Raw genomic sequence first — 17184 nt, 5'->3', positions numbered from 1 at the left:
ACAATGAATGGTATGGAATGTCGTTTACCTACTTACCAATTGTCACTTGGATGTTAAACGTGGTAAATTGTGTTTTCTTTTTGGCGTGAGGTCTAGAGGCCCGTTTGACAGATTTTCCAAAAAACTAAAAATCGTCAAATCTTTCTGTAAAGTGCATAAGTTGTGATCCTTATGTAATAATTACCCTTCTCTAAATGAGTACCGACCTTCAGAAATCTTGATTAGAGATTTTACTGCCTACAAGTGAATATTTTTAAAAATTGTATTTCACTCTTTTTATTTCTAAAAATGGAGAAATTATGTTTTGGACCGTTGAATAAAAGTAATATTGGATAAATGCTGATGTGCCCCAAGGCTCTATTCTGTCTCCGATACTCTTTTCCGCACTCAATAATAATATCCTGTCTTAAATTTCTAATACACTTCGTTGCATCGCTAACGATAGGACCCTCAACTTTGTTCATTCTTTTCTTGATTCACAACAGTGGATGTGGATTTTCAACGTCATTGAATTCTAATCCAAGCATCATTGTTCAGAAATTGAATATCTGAATAACTGAATTTTTTGAAGCGATTCAAGAAGTTTTTCGCCTCTCTGATCTGATTTATATAAAGGGCTTTCCAATACGGACGGGTTGATTTTGACAGCTTCAGAAGGCCATATTGTTTCTTTTACTTACTTACTTAAGGTGGCGCTACAGTCCTGTGTGAACTACGGCCTCACCCAACAAACTTCTCCATCTAGCTCGGTCCCTAGCTAGATGTCTCCAGTTTCGCTCTCCAAGTTGGTTAATGTCACTTTCCACTTGTGCGCGCCACCTGATCCGCGGTCTTCCTCTACTGTGCTGTCCTGTGGGTGTGGATTTGAAGACTTTCCGGACCAAGGCATTAGTTTCCATGCACTCTACGTGACCCAGCCATCTTAGTCGTTGTACTTTTACCCTTTTGGCTAAGTCTACGTCGCTGTACATCCCGTACAGCTCGTCCTTCCATCTTCTCCTCCACTCCCCTTCGATGCATACGGGACCGTAGATCACTCGGAGAACTTTTGTCTCGAAGCGACCCAAGGTGCTTTCATCCGCTTTTGTCATAGTCCATGCTTCTGTACCGTATAGCGGACGGGGATGATAAGGGTCTTATAAAGCAACACTTTGGTCCCTGGAGAGACGTTCGGTGTTGTATGTCCTTTCTTGACGACAGCATGTACTTTGTTTTGCCCTCATTAACCGTTAAACCAATTTTTGCCGCCTATTCCTCAATACTCACAAAAGCCCGACTTTTGAAAGATAGTGCCTCTAGTGTTGACGTTTGAGCTCTGCACTATTCTTTCAAGCACGATGTTAAATAAATCGCATGACTGCGTATCACCTTGTCTAAAACCTTTTTTGACATCGAAAGGTTCTGTTAAGTTGTTTTCAACCTTTATGGAGCAGCGTGAATTCTCCATGGTCATCCTGCACAAACGGACGAGTTTGGCAGGGATGCCAAAACTAGACATGGCTCTATACAGCTCGTCCCTGTAGATGCTGTCATATGCGGCCTTGAAATCGATGAAAACATGGTGAGTGTCGATTTGGTGTTCTTGAGTTTTTTCCAGGATCTGCCGTAATGTGAATATTTGATCAACTGTGGACTTCCTGGTCTAAAACCACACTGATAAGGACCTATCAGGTTGTTCACGTTCACACATTACGGCAGAGAAGATTTTGTAGGCAATGTTAAGTAGACTTATTCCTCTATAGTTGGTGCAGTTTAGAGGGTCTCCTTTTTTCAGGATCGGGCAAACAATACTGAGGTTCCATTCATCGGGCATGTTTTCTTCCGACCATATCTTACAGAGCTCAGTTCGTCGTCGCCGATATACAGTCTGCAGAAGTATTCCTTCCATATCCTCAGCATTGACTGCGGTTCCACTAAGATGTTTCCACTTTCGTCTTTGCAGCCTTCGGTTCTAGGTTTCTGTACCAGTCAATTGCGTTTCACCTGTTCATAAAACTTTTGAACTCCATTCCTGCTTTTAAACTTATCAACATCTTTAACCGCACGCCTCTCACGACCTCTCTTTTTCCTTCTGAGAAGTTGGTGTTCTTCTCACCTCTTCTGCTCATAGAGCTCATGAGCAGCTCTCGTCTTTTTATGCAGCGCCGCTTTGAGTGCCTGTTGTTTGGTTGCATTTGCCCGGCTACGTTCCTCATCAAACCAGGAGTTCCTTGTTGGTGGCTGCTTGAAACCCAACACATCAGAAACGGCTTCTCTGATTGCATCTTGGCAATGTTCCCACTGGTTTTCGATACATTGAGAGAACTTCGAGAGAGGTTATACTTGTAACTCGGTCGGAAAAGGATTTGGCGATCTCTGGCGATTGTAGCCGTTCAACGTTGTACCTTCTCCCAGCACCTCCCTGATTTGCCTTGGGTCTGGAAATCCGAAGTGCTACCTTGGCTACAACGAGGTAGTGGTCCAAGTCGATGTAAGCTCCTTGGAAAGTTCGGACATCCATTGTGGAAGCGTGTCTGGGGTCGATCGCAATATGGTCAATCTGGTTGATGGTATTGATCTGGAGAACTCCAAGTTCCTTTGTGGATGTTGAGGTGTAGGAAACGCGTACTTGCTATGAGCCTGTATCCGTTGTCGGAAGTGTTGTCGTGCAGGCTGTTCTTTCCGATTATTCCACCAAAAATGTCTTCCTTTCTAGCTTGGCATTAAAATTGCCCAGGACAATTTTAATATCGTAGCTAGGACAATGCTCTTATGTTTTGTCTAAGAGCTCGAAGAACATATCTTTGGTGTTGTCGTCTTTCCGCTAATTTTTCGGCCGCACGTGGTCTATTAAGGGACCTAACATTCCACGAGCATATCCGAAGTTCGTTGTCCTTAATTCGTTTGCGTAGGTTGTCAACAGTAAAACCGTCCGTATCCGAAGCCTGTTGGTGATTCGCAACTATGAGGCTTTTAAGTGGCCAGGAAGTCACCCCGACGGCACAACCCACAACCTAGAGGGCCAGATCCTAAGTACAACTCCAAGGATATGGAGCCGGATAAAAACGCTCCTTACAGGCCTGGGCTCCGAATATGTATGAGAAGCCCTATGAGGTGTTCACTAAGTAGTTCAACCTTACTGGAACTGTAGACGCCACCGTTGATTCCATCTCGGGAATTCCTCCGCTGCCGTCTGGATAAGGAGAGGTGCCTTAGTGGAAACACCTCTCCCCATCTCTCTTGTTTGTTGCCCCCAACAACTTTTCACTGGGGTTGGAACCCAATCTTCAGTTGAGGTACTGGGCACCCGATGTTCACCACGGGAGGTGAGAGTAGAAGTTGATAGACAGAGGTGGGTTTTGAGGAAAACCTGTGGACGCTTGTGTCCTCTTGAATGCACATGTCTACCATTTGAACATCGTTTCTTTTACTTATTTTACTTATTTTAGATTGGTGATGTCATTTGTCTGTACTTCGAAAATGATGCTAGCCAGGCCTTTAACATCAACTTCGAACGCAACAAATGATAAAGCCTGGAAAACCCTTTGCGTGACAAGCTTAAGTATAATTCCCATTATTTCCTTTAAACAATACAACCGTGCCTCTAGGAATCGGAATACCAATCTTGGGACGTATTCTTAAATACAGAGATATATTCTTAAGCCGTACTTCGTGAATGTAGATAGTTTTACTACACTCTTTCTTTCCCAGTTATTGCAATACTCCAGAATTCAAAACCAATGTGCTTCGACACCTTCTTTAAACACTCCCTCCCTTTTCTAATGCTCACAGTGTGTGATTTTAATAAATGAAGAATCTAACGGTGAAAAACTGCTCCAAAAGCTCAGTGTAAACTTTTCTCCAAAATTCTTACAAATTATTTTGCACTTGAACGTGTAAAGCTCTGATTGTTTTTTTATTTTTGAATTTTGTTCTGTTTTGAACTCTAGTCGATCCAATAAAAATAAAAACCTTTAATGACAGGTTTTCGTCAATTTATATCAATTTCCAACATGGTGAATGACACTACCTACTCTGCATTTGATGGTCATCCTATCATCACGACTTTGTTTTAATTTTCTTATTTAAGTTAAGTTTAGTTGACAATAATTTTCTCATTAATTCAAATTACAATCGAAATGACAGTGGCGCGTTGGCGAATAACACAACACTATACGCGACGCCATCGGCACATCCATTTTCACCTCCACCTTTACCCCATCTGCTGGCGGCAGCGGCGTCTGCCTCTGCCTTCTCTGTCAATTTGGAAGTGGAGAACACTTATTTTTATGTCACTTTGAAATGGAGAAACATAAATTGTTGGATTGTAAATATGTTTGTCAAGTCAACCCATCAGGGAACACAGAGAAGGGACAGAGAGAAGCCAAGAGATGATAATCTATAAATTCGGACAAATGTCAATTTGATTGTAATTGAGCACATGACACTTGTAAATGAGAGTAGGTATGAATAATCTACATATATCTGAGTTCTATGGAATATTTGCGTTATGACGTTTTAGTGTGTTGGGTATGTTTGTTTATAAATAATGTTAATATGACAGCAAATGTAAAAGATCGATGACAGTTTAATGTGAGTTATTGGTTTTTTAGTAGTCGATTTGTCAATGAATTGGCAAATATGAAACATACTTACGAGTAAATTTTAACGTTCAACGTTTTGTACGCAATAATAATAAACTGACATGACATTGGAATGTTTATTAAAATGACAGCTAATTTATGAGAGGAAAGAGAGCAACAGTCATTTATTGGAACGTAATTTTGTATTATATTGTTGCAGTTCGCAGTTAAAACTTGGGAGTGACAGTCAAACATAAAATTCATACGAACTGACAGATGATGAATGTTTTTTCTTTTGTATTTTACGACTAATAAAACAAAATTGGTGTTTTTGATGTCAATAATAAACAGAAAGGGTATTAGCTTGTTGCATATTTGATGTTATCCCTTTCCACCAGATGTAAGAAATTGGTTGATAATTATTTAATAAGGCTTAAATGGTTTTTCCAAGTTTGCTGTCAAATAGAGACACGTATTAGAAACATCGCATACAATTTTTAATGGTGCAATTTTGATGCAAAGCAAATAAAACTTTTATAGGGTGACAATAAGTGTGATATTATCTTGTATACAAAAGACAATTGACAATCTGTAATAAAATAACTTGTAAGCTTATTTAACGATAGCAAATTAACAAGTCCTTAATTTTTGCAGTGAACTTGTTAATTGTTTTGATTAAATGAATTAAAAAAATAAACGATGGGATAAGGCTCACGTTGATAGCATCCATGCTATTTTTTTGTATTAGTCCAAAATGACATTTGAAGAACCTCAAAAAGTATGAAATTAATGATTGAAGTTTAGAAACATTGGCGCACAGTTTTAAACGATTTAGTAAATTTTCGAAATAGATCTCTTAAAAATTTGCTTAAGAAAAATAGCGTTAAAATAACTTTAAGCAATTTTCTAAATCAATACAATTATTTTTATAAGAGCAGTGGTTGGAATGGTCCAGTCAACAGTTGGGAACTCTAATAAATAGGTCCGTTTAAGCGTATTTGCTTTGTTTATTTTCACGAACTGTCACTTTTTAGACATACAGTCGACTCCCTCTAAGTCGAATTTGCACGGGATGTCAAAATTAGTTCGAGTTAGAGGGAGTTTTTGAAAAATTCGAGTTAGAGAGATTAATATTTTTTTTTCTTGAAAGCATTTATTGAATATAAAAAAAGATAACAAAAAGTAAATGGATAGATTAAATAAATAAACAAAAGCTTCTAGCTTTTATGGCACATTAGTTCATTTTTATATTTTGTCAAATTACTGTTTCAACACAATTTTTGATTGATGCATCAAAGTGGCTGGAGTGTTCACTCGTTTAAAAAATTACTATTTTGAAAAGGCAGTGTTGAACCTCATCTGGTACATTTTCTGTCATTTCAATCGCAGATTGCAATGTTCCAATTGCATTATCGATTTCATTCTTTTCTGGCACTTCAATATTTATTGTTTCGAATTCTTCATCTTCAGCTCCACTATCATCATCGTTAGCAGCAGCAGCATGATTTATGATTACTGATTCCAGAATTGATTCGCGCTCAGGTTTTTCTGTGGCCACAATACCGTCATCGACTTCCACATAATCCCTCCAATTCAAGCCTTCAATATTGTAATCAGCTTCAGTTAGCCTGTTCCAGATGCTCTCGATTTGATTTGCGTCGTCGGTTACACATATAAGTTGGTTAAGTGGAACATCATCTTCATCATTCCATGTATCGTCCTTGAAGCCGGCTTTTTTGAAACAATTCTGTATCCACGCCCTCAAAACTTCGCGTACACAATCGAGCAGAGTTATTTTATAGTCCTCTTTTTTAGTTTCCCAAACCTTTAAGATGGTGGTTAAAATACGGCGTTTATAGTGAACTTTTAAATTTTGGATTATACCCATGTCCATCGGTTGCGCTATTGAGGTCATGTTAGGTGGAAAATACTCAAGTTTTATAAATCTTAATTTATCTTTAACTTGTTTTGGGTGAGCCGGGCAGTTATCGATGATAAACAACACCTAGCGCTTTAATCTTCCAAACTTTGCATCTAGCTGCAAAAGCCAATTCGTAAAAAGATCTGCCGTCATCCAAGAAAGTTGGTTGGCTACATAATCAACCGGCAATGATTTAATTTTATTGAAACAGCGAGGATTTTTGCTCTTTCCGATTATTAAAAGCTTAAGCTCTTCCGATCCAGTCATGTTCGATCCCACAAGGCATGCCACTCTTTCTTTACTGTGTTTCCCTCCAAAACATTTTTTTCCTTTAAAAGTCAAGGTACGTGTCGGCAGACATTTAAAAAACAATCCCGTTTCATCAACATTAAAAATGTCATCCGATTTGAATCCTCTGGCAACCTCTGAGATCTGTTTTTTCCATTCATCGACCTTAGTCTTATCAACAGAAGCACTTTCACCAAACAAAACTTTCGCAAGGATACTATGTCTGCTTTTAAATCTGGTCAGCCAACCATCGCTTGCTTTGAAATTAGGAAAACCTAAGCTGCCTGCATATTCCAGCGCTTGTTTTTTTAAGATTGGACCGCTAACTGGTAATGAATTGCCCCGCATACTTTCGAACTATTTGAAAACAGAGTTAGAGAGAAATTTGACTTAGAGGGAGTTCGACTTAGAGGGAGTCAACTGTATTTGGATGCTCGTTTTTAACAAAAGGGAACTATAAAATTTTGTAGTACCCGTAGCATGATGGTAAGTGGTTAGTATCATGCAAGGGGCCTTGGGTTCAATCCCTGCCTGTGCGACCTAACTTTTTGCACGGGTACTGCCTCTTGCGAGAAAGTGACAAATCTTTCAAGGATAATATTCTTGTCATGAAAAGTGCTTTCTCCCCTTGCATGACAGTCCAACGCACTAACCATCATGCCACGAGTACTACTTTCTCAAATTAGCCGTTCGAATTCTTAAATACAGAGATATATTCTTAAGCCGTACTTCGTGAATGTAGATAGTTTTACTACACTCTTTCTTTCCCAGTTATTGCAATACTCCAGAATTCAAAACCAATGTGCTTCGACACCTTCTTTAAACACTCCCTCCCTTTTCTAATGCTCACAGTGTGTGATTTTAATAAATGAAGAATCTAACGGTGAAAAACTGCTCCAAAAGCTCAGTGTAAACTTTTCTCCAAAATTCTTACAAATTATTTTGCACTTGAACGTGTAAAGCTCTGATTGTTTTTTTATTTTTGAATTTTGTTCTGTTTTGAACTCTAGTCGATCCAATAAAAATAAAAACCTTTAATGACAGGTTTTCGTCAATTTATATCAATTTCCAACATGGTGAATGACACTACCTACTCTGCATTTGATGGTCATCCTATCATCACGACTTTGTTTTAATTTTCTTATTTAAGTTAAGTTTAGTTGACAATAATTTTCTCATTAATTCAAATTACAATCGAAATGACAGTGGCGCGTTGGCGAATAACACAACACTATACGCGACGCCATCGGCACATCCATTTTCACCTCCACCTTTACCCCATCTGCTGGCGGCAGCGGCGTCTGCCTCTGCCTTCTCTGTCAATTTGGAAGTGGAGAACACTTATTTTTATGTCACTTTGAAATGGAGAAACATAAATTGTTGGATTGTAAATATGTTTGTCAAGTCAACCCATCAGGGAACACAGAGAAGGGACAGAGAGAAGCCAAGAGATGATAATCTATAAATTCGGACAAATGTCAATTTGATTGTAATTGAGCACATGACACTTGTAAATGAGAGTAGGTATGAATAATCTACATATATCTGAGTTCTATGGAATATTTGCGTTATGACGTTTTAGTGTGTTGGGTATGTTTGTTTATAAATAATGTTAATATGACAGCAAATGTAAAAGATCGATGACAGTTTAATGTGAGTTATTGGTTTTTTAGTAGTCGATTTGTCAATGAATTGGCAAATATGAAACATACTTACGAGTAAATTTTAACGTTCAACGTTTTGTACGCAATAATAATAAACTGACATGACATTGGAATGTTTATTAAAATGACAGCTAATTTATGAGAGGAAAGAGAGCAACAGTCATTTATTGGAACGTAATTTTGTATTATATTGTTGCAGTTCGCAGTTAAAACTTGGGAGTGACAGTCAAACATAAAATTCATACGAACTGACAGATGATGAATGTTTTTTCTTTTGTATTTTACGACTAATAAAACAAAATTGGTGTTTTTGATGTCAATAATAAACAGAAAGGGTATTAGCTTGTTGCATATTTGATGTTATCCCTTTCCACCAGATGTAAGAAATTGGTTGATAATTATTTAATAAGGCTTAAATGGTTTTTCCAAGTTTGCTGTCAAATAGAGACACGTATTAGAAACATCGCATACAATTTTTAATGGTGCAATTTTGATGCAAAGCAAATAAAACTTTTATAGGGTGACAATAAGTGTGATATTATCTTGTATACAAAAGACAATTGACAATCTGTAATAAAATAACTTGTAAGCTTATTTAACGATAGCAAATTAACAAGTCCTTAATTTTTGCAGTGAACTTGTTAATTGTTTTGATTAAATGAATTAAAAAAATAAACGATGGGATAAGGCTCACGTTGATAGCATCCATGCTATTTTTTTGTATTAGTCCAAAATGACATTTGAAGAACCTCAAAAAGTATGAAATTAATGATTGAAGTTTAGAAACATTGGCGCACAGTTTTAAACGATTTAGTAAATTTTCGAAATAGATCTCTTAAAAATTTGCTTAAGAAAAATAGCGTTAAAATAACTTTAAGCAATTTTCTAAATCAATACAATTATTTTTATAAGAGCAGTGGTTGGAATGGTCCAGTCAACAGTTGGGAACTCTAATAAATAGGTCCGTTTAAGCGTATTTGCTTTGTTTATTTTCACGAACTGTCACTTTTTAGACATACAGTCGACTCCCTCTAAGTCGAATTTGCACGGGATGTCAAAATTAGTTCGAGTTAGAGGGAGTTTTTGAAAAATTCGAGTTAGAGAGATTAATATTTTTTTTTCTTGAAAGCATTTATTGAATATAAAAAAAGATAACAAAAAGTAAATGGATAGATTAAATAAATAAACAAAAGCTTCTAGCTTTTATGGCACATTAGTTCATTTTTATATTTTGTCAAATTACTGTTTCAACACAATTTTTGATTGATGCATCAAAGTGGCTGGAGTGTTCACTCGTTTAAAAAATTACTATTTTGAAAAGGCAGTGTTGAACCTCATCTGGTACATTTTCTGTCATTTCAATCGCAGATTGCAATGTTCCAATTGCATTATCGATTTCATTCTTTTCTGGCACTTCAATATTTATTGTTTCGAATTCTTCATCTTCAGCTCCACTATCATCATCGTTAGCAGCAGCAGCATGATTTATGATTACTGATTCCAGAATTGATTCGCGCTCAGGTTTTTCTGTGGCCACAATACCGTCATCGACTTCCACATAATCCCTCCAATTCAAGCCTTCAATATTGTAATCAGCTTCAGTTAGCCTGTTCCAGATGCTCTCGATTTGATTTGCGTCGTCGGTTACACATATAAGTTGGTTAAGTGGAACATCATCTTCATCATTCCATGTATCGTCCTTGAAGCCGGCTTTTTTGAAACAATTCTGTATCCACGCCCTCAAAACTTCGCGTACACAATCGAGCAGAGTTATTTTATAGTCCTCTTTTTTAGTTTCCCAAACCTTTAAGATGGTGGTTAAAATACGGCGTTTATAGTGAACTTTTAAATTTTGGATTATACCCATGTCCATCGGTTGCGCTATTGAGGTCATGTTAGGTGGAAAATACTCAAGTTTTATAAATCTTAATTTATCTTTAACTTGTTTTGGGTGAGCCGGGCAGTTATCGATGATAAACAACACCTAGCGCTTTAATCTTCCAAACTTTGCATCTAGCTGCAAAAGCCAATTCGTAAAAAGATCTGCCGTCATCCAAGAAAGTTGGTTGGCTACATAATCAACCGGCAATGATTTAATTTTATTGAAACAGCGAGGATTTTTGCTCTTTCCGATTATTAAAAGCTTAAGCTCTTCCGATCCAGTCATGTTCGATCCCACAAGGCATGCCACTCTTTCTTTACTGTGTTTCCCTCCAAAACATTTTTTTCCTTTAAAAGTCAAGGTACGTGTCGGCAGACATTTAAAAAACAATCCCGTTTCATCAACATTAAAAATGTCATCCGATTTGAATCCTCTGGCAACCTCTGAGATCTGTTTTTTCCATTCATCGACCTTAGTCTTATCAACAGAAGCACTTTCACCAAACAAAACTTTCGCAAGGATACTATGTCTGCTTTTAAATCTGGTCAGCCAACCATCGCTTGCTTTGAAATTAGGAAAACCTAAGCTGCCTGCATATTCCAGCGCTTGTTTTTTTAAGATTGGACCGCTAACTGGTAATGAATTGCCCCGCATACTTTCGAACTATTTGAAAACAGAGTTAGAGAGAAATTTGACTTAGAGGGAGTTCGACTTAGAGGGAGTCAACTGTATTTGGATGCTCGTTTTTAACAAAAGGGAACTATAAAATTTTGTAGTACCCGTAGCATGATGGTAAGTGGTTAGTATCATGCAAGGGGCCTTGGGTTCAATCCCTGCCTGTGCGACCTAACTTTTTGCACGGGTACTGCCTCTTGCGAGAAAGTGACAAATCTTTCAAGGATAATATTCTTGTCATGAAAAGTGCTTTCTCCCCTTGCATGACAGTCCAACGCACTAACCATCATGCCACGAGTACTACTTTCTCAAATTAGCCGTTCGAATTCAGCATACAAACTGTAGGTCCCTTCCATCCCTGACAAAATTACTCGCATACAGGAATGCTTGAGAGTTGTTAGTCACTAGGCATTGGTTCTTCATGGACTGTTGGGCCACCTAATTTATACATTTATAACTAGCAATTTACTAGATACGTTGAATACCTTACGGGCTGGAGTTTCGATGTTCATGCGCTGGACGTGCCCTAGCTATCTTAAGCGTTGTACACGCAGTTCTTGGCAAGTCGCTGTACAGCTCGTATAACTCCTGATTAAATCTTCTCCGACAGATGTTACTTTGCCTGTCGACACAAACCAGACCAAAGATCGTACACAGATCCTTCATCCTTCTGGGAGAGGGTACATTCATAATGTCGATGTCATCTCCACATCCAAGATATTGTGTGGATTTTGAAAAATGGTGCCACTTGTATTGGGGTTGGTGTTGCGCACCACTCTTTGAAGAACAATATTGAAGCAGCTACATGACAGCGCATCGCCTTGTCGAAGTCTTCTGGTGGTTTCGAAGGTTTCGGTCGAATTTCTTACAATTTTGACACAGCAACGAGCATTTTCTAGCGTCATACGTCGTAGGGATACCAAAACGTAACATGGCACGGTATAGTTCGTTTCTGTCTACACTGTCATAAGCTGCTTTATAATCAATGAAAAGATGGTGTGTTTCGATGTTATGTTCTTGGGTCTTTTCCAGCATTTGACGTAGAGTGAAAATTGTAGATTTTCCAGGCCTGAAGCCATACTCTTAAGGGCCATAGGCGTTCACATAATACGCTGGACAAGATATTGTATGCGATGTTTAAAAGTCTAATGCCTCTGTAGTTGGCGCAGAGAAGGCGGTCACCTTTTTTATGGATCGAGCAGATGGTTCTTAAGTTCCACTCGTCGAGCATGCTTTCTTCCGACCAAATTTTAATAACTAGCTGGTGCATGTCCTTACCAGATCTGCTCCAGCGTATTTAAAAAGCTCCGTCTGCAGACCGTCATCACCGGCTGTTCTACTTCAGCCTGGTGATGGCTAGTTTGATCTCACTCTGGTCGGGTGGGTGAATCTTTACATCGTCAACCAAATGGATTTGACGTAGCTGATAGCTGGCGGAATCGTTGACTTCATCACCATTAAGCAGCTGGTTGAAATGATCTCTCCAGATTTTTAGCATTGACTGCTTCTCGACTACGGTATTCCCCTTCTTGCCTTTGCAGGCTCCCGTTGTTTTCTTTTTGACTCCTCTATAAAAGCTCCGCACCTGTTTACTGTTAAAGCATCCCTGGATCCCCTCGACTTCAAGCTGCTCATGGGCTTTTTCTTTCTTCTGAGCAAGCGGTTCTCATCCCTTCTCTTGTCGACGTAGAGCTGGCGGGAAGATCGTGTCCTCCTTTTCTGCCACAATCTTTATGGCTCCGTTTTGGCTTTGTTTACCTGAGCACATTCAGAATCAAACCAGGGATTCCTTGGCGGCTGTGATAAACCTAGCACCTCTTCTGCAGCATCCCTGATGAGTTGTTTGCAAAGCTGGCAGTGGGTCTCTGTACACATCTCGTCCGTTGTAGGGTTGCTCGTAAGCTCTAGGGATACTCGGTCGGCAAAGGCATTGGCGGTATCCTCTTGCTGCAGTCTTCCAAGGTTGAATCTTCTCCACGAGTTTGTTGTTCGCCTAAGACCTTCTATGGATTTTCGTACACGCAGTTTAGCACCAACTAAGTAGTTGTCGGAATCTATGTTGGCTGCTTTGTACGTACGAACGCAAAGTATGATAGAATAGTGTCTTCCGTCAAAATCAACATGATCGATTTGGTTGCATGTTCGATCATCGGAAGACCACCAAGTGCCTTTTTGGATATCTGGTGCTATTCAACACCATGTTTTTCTCGGCTAGGAAGTCGATACGCTTGAGTCTGTTTCCAGATGTGATGTCGTGTAGACTATGTCTTCCGATTGATCTATCAAAGATGCCCTATTTACCAATTTTGGCGTTAAAATCTCCCAGGAGAATTTTAACTTCTTTTTTGGGACATTGCTCATATGTTTTGAAGAAGAGCTCATGGAATTCTTCTTTGGTATTATCATCCTTCTCTTCCGTCGGGGCTTGCGCGCTGATAAGGTTCAGTTTATGGAGTTTGACTTTAATGCGGATTGTCCTACTACCTGGCCCATTCCATCGCATCTCCTGGAGGGCTGAAACATCAGATTTGATTTTGGCGAGGGCATCGTCTCATTCCATGCACATCACGTAAATCGTTATTTGCGGGGGGGGGGGACGGGGGGCGTTGTCAGCATCATAAGTTCGTTCATCCGAGGCTTTTACTTGTGTTTTCATCAAACTTTTAAACTTCCTCTCATGGCCAGCTGGTGAGGCCTGCGTATGTCTGAGATCGTTAGAGCTGGTTCTTCAGAGCGATATCTGGTCTTTTTTTCTCCTACTTCCTGAGAAGGTTAGTCAGGTGACACAGCTCTGGATCCCATGGATCCAAGGTTTGTCGTTAGTTCACCTTTCCGCTGTCCAGCGGGCAGCAGATTCGATACTTTTTTTAAACATGCAAGGTCGTATTATACTGGTGACATTACATTTATCCACAGAAAATTGTCAAGCGGCGTTAAATCGCACGATATTAGAGATCAGTTCATTATCTTTCAATAAATAGCAAATAAAACTACGGCTCTTGTACATCATGGTTCTTGAATTGATGAACGAAAAAGTCAGTAATAATAGCAATAATCTGTAACGTTTTGGCCAGCATCGTTTTCCAAAAATACGGACCGATTATTCCACAAATTCATGAAGAACACCACACAATCAGTTTCTGTGGATGTAACAGTGTCTTTACATACATCAGTTTGTTTACTGTCACATCCATTGAACCAAAAGTGAGTTGACAGTAAAATGAACGAATCGAACAGAACCAAGATTTTAAAAATAAACGTGACGAATTTGAAAGCATAATTCAGGCGTCAGTCTATTCATGTTGAAATGTCAAACCAAATTAAAAATAAATAAATTAACAGCTGACAAAATGGCCACCAGTGAAAATAATGTTGCCAATCAAAGTTTACTTACTTACTTAAGGTGGCGCCACAGTCCGGGCGGAACTGGGCTTCAACCAACATGCGTCTCCAGCCAGCTCGGTCCCTAGCTAGCTGTCTCCTGTTTAGCACGCCAAGTTGGTTGAGGTCTTTACCCATCTGCGTGTGCCACCTGAGTCGCGGTCTTCTTCTCCTTCCGTCCCTCGGCATTGGATTCGAAGACCTAGCCATCTAAGCCGTTGGACTTTAATTCTGCTAACTAGATCAGTGTCGCTGTACAGTTCGTCTTTAAATCTTCTCCTCCATTCTCAATCAATGTGTACGGGACCAAAAATCACCCGAAGAATTTTCCTCTCGAAGCATCCTAAGACGCTCTCATCTTTGTCTGACAGGGTCCAGGCCTAAGCGCCATAAATGAGAACCGGGATGATGAGTGTCTTCTAGATGGTGATTTTAGATGCTCGAGAGTGGACTTTACTTCTCAATTGCCTTCTAAGTCCAAAGAAGCAGTGATTTGCATGTGTTATTCTTCGTTTGATTTCAGCGCTGGTGTCGATGTCTGTGGTAGTAGCGGTGCCTAGGTAGACGAAGACCTTAACTACCTCAAAGTTATAGTTGTCCATGTTGACGTTTTGTCCAAGACGTCGTTTTTCAATGTCCTTTTTTGATGACAGCATATACTTGGCCTTGCCCTCATTGACCACTAAACCCATCTTCTTCGCTTCCGTCGCAATGCTCAAAAACGCTCCACTGACATTACGCTTTGAACTTCCAATTATGTCAATATCATCTGCGTATCCGAGAACGATGTTGAAGAAGTCGCATGACAGTAAATCGCCTTGTCTAAAACCTTTGTTGACATCAAACGAATCGGTAAGATCTTTTCCGACCTTGATAGAGCAGCGTGCATTCTCCATCGTCATTCTGCACAAACGGATAAGTTTGACAGGGATGCCAAAACTAGACATTACTCGGTAGAGCTCTTCCCTATGGATGCTGTCATACGCGGCTTTAAAATCGATAAAGAGATGGTGGGTATCCATTTGAAGTTCCTGGGTTTTTTTTCCAAAATTTGCGGTAGTGTGAATATTTGGTCGATAGTGGACTTTCCTGGTCTGAAGCCACACTGATAAGGACCTATCAGGTTGTTAACGAACGGCTTCAGACGTTCACATAATACGGCAGAGAGTATCTTAGACGCAATGTTAAGGAGACTGATGCCTCTGTAGTTGGCGCAATTTAGGGGGTCTCTTTTCTTATGTATCGGGCAGACTATGCTGAAATTCCACTCATCGGGCATGCTTTCTTCCGACCATATTTTGCAAATGAGTTGGTGCATGCTCCCTACCAAGTCATCGCCTGCTGCTTTGAATAGTTCGGCAGTGAAACCGTCAGCACCAGCAAGGTCAAGGTCGGGTAGGCGGAATTGTTGATCTACTTCGTATAGGTTGAGTGATTCTATCTCCCTTACAGCGGCATTCGGTTCGTCATCGTCGTTATATAATTTTTAGAAGTGGTCTTTCCATATTCTTAGCATACACTACATTGTTCCTATTGTGCAGCGCCGTTTTGTATGCCTCTTGTTTCGCTGCGTGCGAAAACCGGGAGTTTCGCTGTGGTGGCCGTGTGAAACCTAGCCCTTCAGAGGCGTCATCTCTGATGGGCTGCAAGGCGCTGTTGCCACTGGTTTTCAATGCTTAATGCAGGCAGCATAGGACTCCTTAAGAGGTTACTAGCGACTCGATCAGAAAAGGACATGGCAGTCTCATGTGATTGTAGCCATCTAACGTCGAAACTTCTCACAGCACTTCCATGTTTTGGCTTGGACCGGGATATTAGTAGCCGTACCTTGGCTACAACGAGGTAGTGGTCCGAGTCAATATTGGCCCCTCGTAAAGTTCGGATATCCTGTATACTGTAGAAGTGTCGTGCGTCGATCGCTATGTGGTCAATCTGGTTAACAGTTGATTGATCAGGAGATTTCCATGTCCCCTTGTGGATATTGCGATGTGTGAACTGCGTACTAGCTACCAGAACGTCTCGCCCCGCAACGAAATAGATCAGCCTGAATCCGTTTGCGGAGGTGGTGCCGTGCAGGCTGTCTCTCCCGATTGTGCCATCAAAGATGTCTTCTCTTTCTAGCTTGACGTTAAAATCTCCTAAGACAATTTTAATGCCATACCCAGGGCACTGCTCATAAGTCTTGTCCAAGAGCTCGAAGAATAGGTCTTTGGTGTCTTTATTTATCTCCTTTGTTAGGGCGTGAGCGCATATTAGGCTTGATGCGGATTGTCGTGATGATTAAAGTATATATACCTCTAAAAAACACCCATAATTTGTATTCAATTTTCTCAAGCTCTTTAAATCCGTTATCAAAAAGAATGTTAAACAAAATTTAAATGAAGTCAATATCTCTACTCGCTCTTGAAATATCGCAGATGACAAAAGGTATCCCAAACTTTAAGCACCATATCAATAGGTAGGCACTTTCAAACATCAGGAAATAGGTATTCAATTTTTTCAATTTGAGAACATGAGGCCTATTGCAATAATTGTCGATGTTCAGCAAAGAAATCAATTTAAAAAATGCATAAACAAATATTAGATGAAAAAAGGGTCTTCCTAAAAATAAGCTTTAATTCAATACAATTTCTTAAGGTTCCAAAAGCCGACAAGAGACTAAATATTTTTGAACACCAACAACTCTATATTTATACAAATCGATTTTTAAATTGAATAAGATTTTTAATTGTATACATTTATGTTAATCTTAAAATGCTCCAAATATTTTCACCTATCCGGTTTTTGAAGGCAAATTTTTCAAAAAACAAA

The 17184-nt window shown here is 39.5% G+C and overlaps 2 protein-coding genes across 2 annotated transcripts; both read right to left on the bottom strand.

The window, feature by feature from the left end:
* Window positions 1-5880: 5880 nt before the first annotated feature.
* Window positions 5881-6477, bottom strand: LOC129951986 (uncharacterized). The gene has a single exon (XM_056064393.1). The coding sequence runs from the start codon at window positions 6475-6477 to the stop codon at window positions 5881-5883; it is 597 nt and encodes a 198-aa protein (XP_055920368.1).
* A 3255-nt stretch (window positions 6478-9732) lies between these two features.
* Window positions 9733-10329, bottom strand: LOC129951976 (uncharacterized). Its single transcript, XM_056064381.1, has one exon. It carries the CDS (start codon window positions 10327-10329, stop codon window positions 9733-9735), a length of 597 nt encoding a protein of 198 aa, XP_055920356.1.
* Window positions 10330-17184: the final 6855 nt, after the last annotated feature.

This window comes from Eupeodes corollae, chromosome 1 (assembly GCF_945859685.1).
Source record: "Eupeodes corollae chromosome 1, idEupCoro1.1, whole genome shotgun sequence".
NCBI lineage: Eukaryota > Metazoa > Arthropoda > Insecta > Diptera > Syrphidae > Eupeodes > Eupeodes corollae.
The sequence above is the reverse complement of the archived record's forward strand: the minus strand, read 5'-3'. Positions and strand labels throughout refer to the sequence as shown.

Excerpts from the sequence above, each read along its gene's own strand:
- LOC129951986 (XM_056064393.1), bottom strand. The coding sequence starts at position 6,477 with ATGACCTCAATAGCGCAACCGATGGACATGGGTATAATCCAAAATTTA.
- LOC129951976 (XM_056064381.1), bottom strand. The coding sequence starts at position 10,329 with ATGACCTCAATAGCGCAACCGATGGACATGGGTATAATCCAAAATTTA.